At 42.7% G+C, this 9,530-nt stretch overlaps 1 protein-coding gene across 1 annotated transcript; it reads left to right on the top strand.

Annotated features, from left to right (window-relative positions):
• Positions 1-3,742: 3,742 nt before the first annotated feature.
• Positions 3,743-4,755, top strand: LOC111146863 (oxoglutarate receptor 1). The gene is given in 2 exon segments (XM_022502596.1): positions 3,743-4,730; positions 4,733-4,755. Coding segments are annotated over 2 exon segments (1,011 nt in total).
• The last annotated feature ends 4,775 nt before the right edge of the window (positions 4,756-9,530 follow it).

The following is a 9,530-nucleotide window of genomic DNA, read 5'->3' as shown; positions in this document are numbered from 1 at the left end:
GAAGAATCTGGAGAAGCTTGGTATCCCACTCTTGGAGGTTCAGGAGCAAGTTGGCATTCAAGTTAGTCGTCCTCGCGCCCCATGTGTTTGTAAAACACTAATGTCCTGCAACCAATCTCAAATAATCAGTCTCTTCCCAATTTCAGAGAAGAAAATAGAGCCAAAATTATGTGGGGTTTTTTTTTTTTTTTTCTTTATAAAACTATCCCACATCACCGGTGCTTGCTTTTATCTGGGTGTTATCTAGTTTAGTTCAAATATCTGTATCCGGTTACATTGAAACTTAATAGATCATTACTGCCAGTTTACAAAGAGTCCATTAGTTCTAGGTGGTCTGTAACCTCCCTACGTTTGAGATCCACTGTTGTGGTAAAAAGTAGGGAACACATCACATTTTTCTTTACTGTCTTTTGAATGTAAAGGTGTCGTTTGTGGACATCTGGGTGGAGGCAGTGAATTGCACACGACTCTAAACCCCCCCTCATTCTACTTCGTTCCCATCCCTGACCAGTTCTGTCCCTTGTTCTAGACTTGACCCATATATTCTAAACTCAAACCATTCTTTTGCTGAGGTTTACGGAAGAGGGATTAAATTTCTTAGCCAACCCCTCCTCCTTTACACCTAGTCAGTCAGCCTTCATTAAATCCCCAATTGAACTGTTGTTTTTCAAAACAGTAAGGTTGTTGTTTCTACCTACAAACTGTCTTTTCCTGATAAGATTATTATTTAAAATGGCCCCTTACCTGGGCTGGGGGGGGGGGTTATTTGGCAATGACAGAAATTATAATTGTGTTTCTTGTTTTAAAGGTGGTGAGAGAAGCAAACTTTTTAAAAAACAGTATTTGCCATTCATTAACCCTTCGGTTCAAGATAAAATTTTGCTAATGTTGCTCATGGTTCTTCTTCTTTCTTCTTCTTTTTTTTTTTTTTTTGCAAATATGTATGAGCACTTTCTCCAAGTTGGCCCTTGGAGTAGGAGGTGATTCCATCTTTCTGCTTTGGGGAGTTGACAGACGAGCAGTGTGGCCTTGAATCAGGACTTACTAAGACTTCTGGAAGTGCGATCTCAGGGACTCTGGGACCATGACCCCTTGCTTTCAGGCTTAAATACCTCCCCATGACCCTGTTTAAAGAATCTGGCCAAGGAAAAACTCTCTGCTGCAGTTCCCTGGGTCAGTTCTCTAACCTGCTGGTCTGAAGTCCCTGAGTCCTATCACTTCCAGGACTGTGTAGGTAATAGTTCTAGGAATAGTGAGAGTAAATTAACTTGACAGGGAGGGAAACATTTGCTTTCCGTCTGTGATACACAACCCAGTGAGCCCTGGCCTCTCTTCCCGGAGGATCCTAGTGGCTGCTCAGTGGCAGGTTTCATATCCCTAGGCTAGTCTTTCCCCAATTCATAAGGAATAGAAGTCATAAATGTTTAAAGGCGCCTTGATCTGCACCCTGAGTGCGACCTGGAGAATATATTCAAGGCCAATGAACAGGGCAAGATTCTACCGGTTCAGATTAGTGAAATTGGGCCAGTGTGACATATACCTCTTTACTACACTGATGGAAAGTGTGAACGTGTAGATTTTGGTACCAGGTAATATAATAATGGTGGTAGACAGTGATACAACAGTTCGTACGTGTTAGGCATCCTTCAGTGCACTCTATGTATATTAATACATTAACCCGTTTAACTCTCCCAACCCAAAGAGCCGAGTGAGTACCACTGCCATTGGCAATCTAGCCCTGCATCACACAATTTAGCATGTTTGATTTACTTAGCCCTTCTGCGATGAAGTCTAATTCAGCCTTGCTATTTTAGGGCACTTACTTTGATTCTTGCCTCTGCACTGTGAGAGGCAGCCCAGCTGCCCTGGTCTGTATTTGGGTTCCGTCCTAACTAGTAGGGTGTGACCTTGAGCAAATCACTGCTTCTTAGTGCCTCCATTTCCTCTGTAAAAGGGACTTGATCACAGAACTACCTCGCCAGGTTGCGGTGAGGATGGAATGAATGTATACATGCAAGACACTTAGAGTAATAGAGCTTTGTCCGCAGGAGGTGCTGTGATTTTCATTATCAGCTGCTTTTTCTTTTCAGCCGCATCTCCCACTGCTCCCTAATGTAGCAGCCATGCTGAGCCACTCAGAGCTCCCCTGAGCCTTCCGAAGTCTTCATATGTTAGTGGCTTTGCACATGCTGTTCCCTTTGCCTGGAATGCCTTACCCTTCCTATTGCTACCTTCAGCTTAAACGTTCCTTCCTAACGACCTTCCTTTACCGTCCTCCCCCATTCTCCAGGTAGCTATTCCCAACCTTGTTCGCGATCTTGGTAGCTTCGTGCCATTTCTCTATCAAAGGACTTCGTGATTAACAACTACCCAACATTTATTGAGCACTTATCATGCACCCAGTAGTGTTCCAAGTGTTTTTCTTGCTTTTCAAAAAAATATATTGAGAACTCCATGTGGTAGTGTTATATTTCGTTAAAATTATATCCATGTCCATCTCCCCCAGTAGACTGCGATAGCGGCTTGTACATCTGTGTGTGTTATTCATTTTGTATCTCTAAGAGCTGGCGGAGTGCCTAATTAATACACAGTGGGCACTCCATAAATGTGTAAGTGGATGCATTTTACCAACATCTATTTACATCTGAATAAAAAGCTAATTGTAAGTAATTCTTCTTTTAAATAATCTTCATACTTTTCTCATTGCAGAAATTCACTGACAAAATTTTAGAAAACACTGATAAGGAAGAAGAAGGATGTGAAAATCCCACTGCTCCCAGTCCAGGAGGGCTTCAACAAAGTGCTTAGGGACGCAGAAGTTCTCAGCGGCTAAACGGGGAATCAAGGTCAGGGGAATCAAGGTCAGGCCAGCTGGCGACAGAACCCAGAGCTCCCAACCCTGCATGAATCTGCTGCTCTTCCTCCCCCGGCAAACACACACGCCCTCCTGTGAACAAATTATGTTAGCTAGTAAAATAGGTTGGCAGAGCTGACCTTTGAAAATGAAATCTACCAAACACCATGATGGTGAAAGGCTTGAAATCTACATTTAGAAAATGGCCAGTTCCGTCTTCTCATGCCTTCCCATTTCACATCCCATCACGTATTTGGGGGAATCTGGATGGAAAGGCAGCACAGGGAGGTAAGGCAGAATAGAAGATGGCTTCTAAATCAGACTAACACAGGTTCAAACCCCGGCTTTGCCCCTAGATGCCTTACCAGGGACAGGTGGCAAACATCTCTCAGTCTCCGTTTCTTCTGTAAGATAGAGATAATAAGAAACACTTCTCAGCATCTTGTGAAGTTTAAAGGTAACAGGATGGTGAAGTGCTTCACTCTTGATTAATGGTGGGTCTTGTGGTGAAGTCTCTGATGGTGACACCCTATGGCTTCCCCGAACAGCAACCTTGCCAAACTGTTTTCCGCGGCGAAGCGCCTTTGTTTTTTCCAATCCTTCATTTTAATTCTGGGAGTAATTTAACTTCTGTATTATTATTAAATGTCTTGCCTCACAATAGTTTTCTTAGAAATTCAATCTTTTCTCCACAGGGTCTCTTTGAGATTAAAGAGAAAGAAGTGGCAAATTCAGGATCTTGGAGCAATTTTCATTTAAAAGAAGATCATTGTTTTCATTACCCCATCATTAATGTTTTCTATTTTCCTTTATCAGCGAGTTAAATTGAAGCCGATTTGAATTGCCAAACCCAGCTCTCGTTTCCCTGCAAGATGAAAGGGGACAGCCATGAATGAGCCACCAGACAATTTCGCAAATGCTTCTGACTTCCCCAATGATGCAGCGCCATTCGGAAATTGCACCGATGAAAAAATCCCGCTCAAGAGGCACTACCTCCCTGTTATTTATAGCATCATCTTCCTGGTGGGCTTTCCAGGGAATGCAGTGGCAATTTCTACTTACATCTTCAGAATGCGGCCCTGGAAAGGCAGCACCGTCATCCTGCTGAACCTGGCCTGCACAGACCTGCTCTATTTGAGCAGCTTCCCTTTCCTGATTCACTACTACGCCAGTGGCGAGAACTGGGTCTTCGGGGACGTCATGTGCAAGTTTATCCGCTTCGGCTTCCATTTCAACCTGTACAGCAGCATCCTCTTCCTCACCTGCTTTAGTGTCTTCCGGTATCTTGTGATCCTTCACCCGCTGAGCTGCTTTTCCGTTCACAGAACGCGATGGGCCGTGGTGGCCTGCGCCGTGGTGTGGATCATTTCCCTGGTGGCCATCATTCCCATGACCTTCCTGATCACATCAACCACCGGGACCAACGGCTCCACCTGCCTTGACCTCACCAGCTCAGACGACCTCCCCACCATCAAGTGGTACAATCTAATTTTGACGGTCACGACTTTCTGCCTTCCCCTGGTCATAGTGACACTTTGCTATACGATGATTATCTACACCCTCACTCAAGGACCTCACAATCACAGCTGCCTGAAGCAGAAAGCTAGGAGGCTAGCCATTCTGCTACTCCTTGTGTTTTATGTATGTTTTTTACCCTTCCACATCTTGAGGATCATCCGGATCGAATCTCGCCTGCTTTCGATCAGCTGCTCTGCCGAGAACCAGATCCATAAAGCTTACATTGTTTCTAGACCCTTGGCTGCCCTGAACACCTTTGGTAACCTGCTACTGTATGTGGTGGTCAGTGACAACTTTCAGCAGGCCATCTGCTCGATGGTGAGATGCGACGCCAGCGGGGATCTGGAGCAAGCCAAAAACCCAGTTACTCAAACAACCCTTGACGTACTTCATGTAGTCAATCAAGAAGAAGAGCCTGCTGAGACTTGAACTTCTAAGAAGTAGAGCCTGCTGAGACTTGAACTTCTAAGAAGTCCAGAATAGCTCCTTCAGTGGCTCTCTGTAAATATTATATATTTGGGTAATTCTGTGTTAAAGCCAGCACAGATCTACCAGGAACTCTCTGCTGCCCCTTTATTGAGCTCTTCCCTAGGGTCAATGTAAGAATGGGATACACACCTATCAGTAGAGGATTCACATGGGGAATCAAAACTACTGGAACTCCGAGACATCTTGAGAAACATCTAGTCTCGCCAACTTACTATGCATAAATAAGACCACTAGTCTCAGTAGTTTTATTAAATTAAGACTTCACACATTTGTCCCAGTTGAGGCAAAAACAAGGACACTCTTCTTACTCTTGGTTTCCTGCTCCTTCATACTCGAGCTGTCTCTGTTGAACCTTTAGACTATCCAAGACATTATTTGTCTCTTTCTCAGTATTCTCTTTGTTTTCATTTCATATCTTTAAGACTTTTTTTTTTTCCTTCAAACTTTGCTTTGAGATCATTAAACAGTGTTTCTCACTAGGCTTTCATCAGTTTTGTAGATTCAAGCCAACCGGTACAGTACACTTGAGACAATTTAAAGATGTCAGTGCAGATGGCTGACATACCTTTGAGCTATTGGGGGCATTATGTCTTTATTATTGTAGATAATTTTAGAAGTTGTTATGAATTGAGAAAAATTATTAAGTGGTATTAGTAATTATCAACACATCCTGGGAAAGGAAGGATGGGCCTCTTTTGGGGGGGAACAGAAGTACTTTTAAATATCATGTGTATATTAGGTATTAAGTAAAACTTAACAGTGTTTTGATTTCTGTGGAAAACTATCTCAGGAAATACCAATTCTCTTTAGATACCTTTCTCTTTTCTGACTCTCTTGAAAATATGTTATCTATTTATGTAACAGCTAAAGCTATTTTTGAGTTATGTGTGTGCCTAATTATCACGGAGTGTAAATATTTGAGAAAATGCATAGTCTGGATATTTAAAACCTTAGTCAATGTGTTGATACAATTAATAAACTAATTTAAAATCACTGAATAAACTGGTAACATTTTTCCCTGAAAACGCAGCTTTACCGCCCCTCTATTTACAGGAAGTTTATGTTCTCTGTGTTTAGGGAATAAAAATAATTTTAAGAGTCAGTTTTAGAACAAGTTTGGAATAGTTGGTTGAAACAGAAGAACGAGTATCATGGGAATGCTTTGTGACTTTCAGGTGCTTCTAGAACATTAGACCTAAGGGAGGATGTCTACCAGGAACCTGTGTCAAGCATACAGGGGGAGGAAGGAGGGAAGCCAGTGGCTCCACACATGGACGTTTCTGGATGATGGTGCCATCTCTGCCATCCACCTTCTGAGCCATCCTCTCTGGGTCTTTCTATAGCACAGGGCACGAGCTGTTTGACCGGAGGGCTTGACTAGCTCACGTAGACTGACTGCACAGTCAACAGGGGCAGCCTCCTGAGGTCCACTGGAAAGCTGGAGGCTGGGTAGCTCTTCTCTCCTGTCTCTCAAATGCCGAGCCCAGCTCCAGGGCCCTCACTGAAGTGTGGCCAAGTCAGCCTTTATACCACAGTTGCTGTTGTTCCAACCCTAGATACAAAACCCTTCCCTTTCCCTCTGTCTCTCTCTTCTTATTTCAAAGATTTTGCCGACCAGAAGAAAGCACCTCAACCTCCCTTATGTCGATCTCAATTGTCTCTATAGAATCTCTTTTTCCTTTTCCTTCTTCCCACCCATGTTCAGAACAATAAATCGGTTCTCTTTCTGATACAAATTCTTCTGCTCCATCTTTCATCCTTCTACTTTCATAGGGACCTTGCTTTGACAGTTAATCCACTTTCTCAAATTGTTAACCTTTCTCTTGCTCTGAATAACCGATCTTAGTTTGGGAACATGCATTATTTTCCTTTATCCTCAAAAATACCTTCCCTCATTCAGCTGTGCTGTCATTCTCTTGTACCTGACCTGCTCTCTGCAGATCAGGGTCAGGCGCAGATATCTGTCTGCCTTCCGGGGTTTTGCCCATAGACTATCATCACAAAGACCCCAGCTAAATTGGATTCGAAGGGTCAGATTTATTTTCCAAAGTAAAGAGTTCTGGGCTAATTGTGTTTGGAACAGAAGCCAAAAAAGAGATTGATGATACTTCTGAGACTAGAATGGGACCCAAATGGCCTTGCCTGGTAGTAGTAGGCCAAGAAACTATGAGGACAGAAGCGCAGAATCCTGACTCTGCCAGAGAAGGAGCTGCTGGGGCTGTTCACCACTGTAAAGACTCCAAGTTCAAGTTAGGTCCATTGCACCTGAGGCCAGGGAATTCGGAAAAACATGGTCCACATTTTGGGCGCACAATAATCCCTCTACTTTGTTTTTCTCAGTATATCATGGAAATTTAAACGGTCACAGAATTTTTTTTAAAAGTACCAAAATAACCCCACGTATCCATGACTGAATTTCACCAGTAATTAACATCCTTTCCTTGTCTCATCTATCCCTTTCCATGTTTTTTTTTTTTTTTGCTAGAATATTTAAAAGCAAGTCCTATAGAACATAGTAGTTTTACCTATAAATTCTTCAACATTGATCCCTTTCAAAAATCAGAAAGCCAGGGTGCCTGGGTGGCTCAGTGGGTTAAAGCCTTTGCCTTCGGCTCAGGTCATGATCCCAGGGTCCTGGGGGTCCATCATGCTCTCTGCTCAGTGGGGAGCCTGCTTCCTCCTCTCTCTGCCTGCCTCTCTGCCTACTTGTGATCTCTGTCTGTCAAATAAATAAATAAAATCTTTAAAAAAAAACACACAGAAAGCCAACACAAAACTAAAAAAAATGATTCCTTAATAGTATCCAACTTCTAATCCTTATTTTCTTTCCCTTAGTTACCTCAAATATGTCTTTTTACAGTTTTTTTTTTCTTTTTCAAATTAGAACCGAAACAAGGCCCACGTACTACACGTGGTTGAGAGGTCTATTAAATTTCTGTTAACCTATTAGTGTTCCCCTTTCCTTTATTTATGGTCATCTAGTAATGGAAGAAATCACATCATTCATCCTGTGGAATTTTCCTGATTGTGGGCTTGCCTGTCTTAATTCCACTTTGCTGTTTGTCATGTCTCTCCATGCCTTGTATTTGGTGGAAATTAGAAGGTGGAGTTGGAGGTTAGATTAGATGCAGAGTCTTTTCTCCCACCTTCTTTCCCTCCTTCCTCTCCTTCCTCCTTTGCTTTCTTTCCACCAAAACAGTACTCGGCCTCAGGAGCTGCAGTGTCTGACTCCCTCCATAGAGCCAGGGTTTCAGAACTATCAGCCTGAAACTTGTCTCATAAAGATCTCCAACCTCGGGGTACTTGGGTGGCTCAGTTGGTTAAGCAACTGCCTTCCGCTCAGGTCATGATTCTGGAGTCCCAGGATCAAGTCCCACATCAGGCTCCCTGCTCAGCGGGGAGTCTGCTTCTCCCTCTGACCTCTCCCCTCTCATGGTCTCTCTGTCTCTCTCAAATAAATAAATAAAATCTTTAAAAAAAAAAAAAAAAAGATCTCCAACCTCCTTTGTCCTTCATAGGTTATCAGTCATTGCTCATTCTTGTCCGGACCCACGAGGGCTTTCACAATGGTGACTTTTAAAATTCTAACACTCTTCTACTTTTGTCCATTACGGCTTTTCTATAAAGAAATTTGACACATCAACTGTCCTTTACCTGACTGCTCTGAGTGCAGACAGACCCACCAATCAGACTTAGCTCCGCCTCCTCCTTTGGGAAGGCACAAGTAAGTGACGAAAAGAGATAGGTGAGGTGCCCCCACAGTGCTCCCTTCATGGGAGTGTAAGTGCTGGCAGCGTTTCCTTTCTGCGGCAGCCAAATTTTTATTCTTCAACTGCGCAGGGTTGGCAGCCATGCCTGTGATCCACAGAGTCAGACTGTACCCTTGAAGAAAGAGCTTGCCTTACCGCTGCCATGCTTCTCGAAACCTACATTAGTGCCTTTGCACTAATGTCCTCTTGGACCAGGGCAGGGCGGTTTAACTTTCCCCGAGAAAGCTCTGAGAAGAGGTAGAAAAAGACGTTAGTAGCTATGGGGCCATATAGCCCTTGAAGCTGTTCTAATTTTCTGTTCTTCCTTTCTGTCTCTTCCTGTTCTAATTTTATTCTTAAGTTCTACCCAGCAACACGGTTTGATATGATCTACCTGATACTATACAGTGAGTCCAGATCATATTAAAGGATACAAGACCAGCAACACAAAAATCCCTGAAGTGGGAGAGCCCTTTCCGTGGTTGAGTTCCTAGGAAGAAAATAAATTACTATGCACATTGACCTGTTTTCTTTCAATTCTATTTCCCTCTCCATGCTTCTGTCTGAATATTTTCTATTTATCTTTCATTAATCCTGGCTTGTACTGTACACAATCTGAAACCCATTCATTGAATTCCTAATTTCAAATACCGTATTTTTTTTAATTTATGCAATGAACTTTTGGTTATCTTTATTCTACCACTTCTGTGACTTTTTTTTTTCAGTTGATCTATTTTATCCCTTTCCTTATATTTCCTAGAACTGAATAATCAGTTATTTTAAAGTCTTCTTCCGTTTACTACAATATCATATAACCATTGGGTCTGCTTTCATTGCCTGCCATTTTACTTAAATTCATTGGTCATGTAATCTTGTCTCCTTGCATGTCCATTAATCTTTGCTTGAATGACAGAAATTGC

The sequence above is a fragment of the Enhydra lutris genome, unplaced genomic scaffold (assembly GCF_002288905.1).
Source record: "Enhydra lutris kenyoni isolate GAN:26980312 unplaced genomic scaffold, ASM228890v2 scaffoldscaffold15, whole genome shotgun sequence".
NCBI lineage: Eukaryota > Metazoa > Chordata > Mammalia > Carnivora > Mustelidae > Enhydra > Enhydra lutris.
This window is presented reverse-complemented; position numbering and strand designations above follow the sequence as displayed.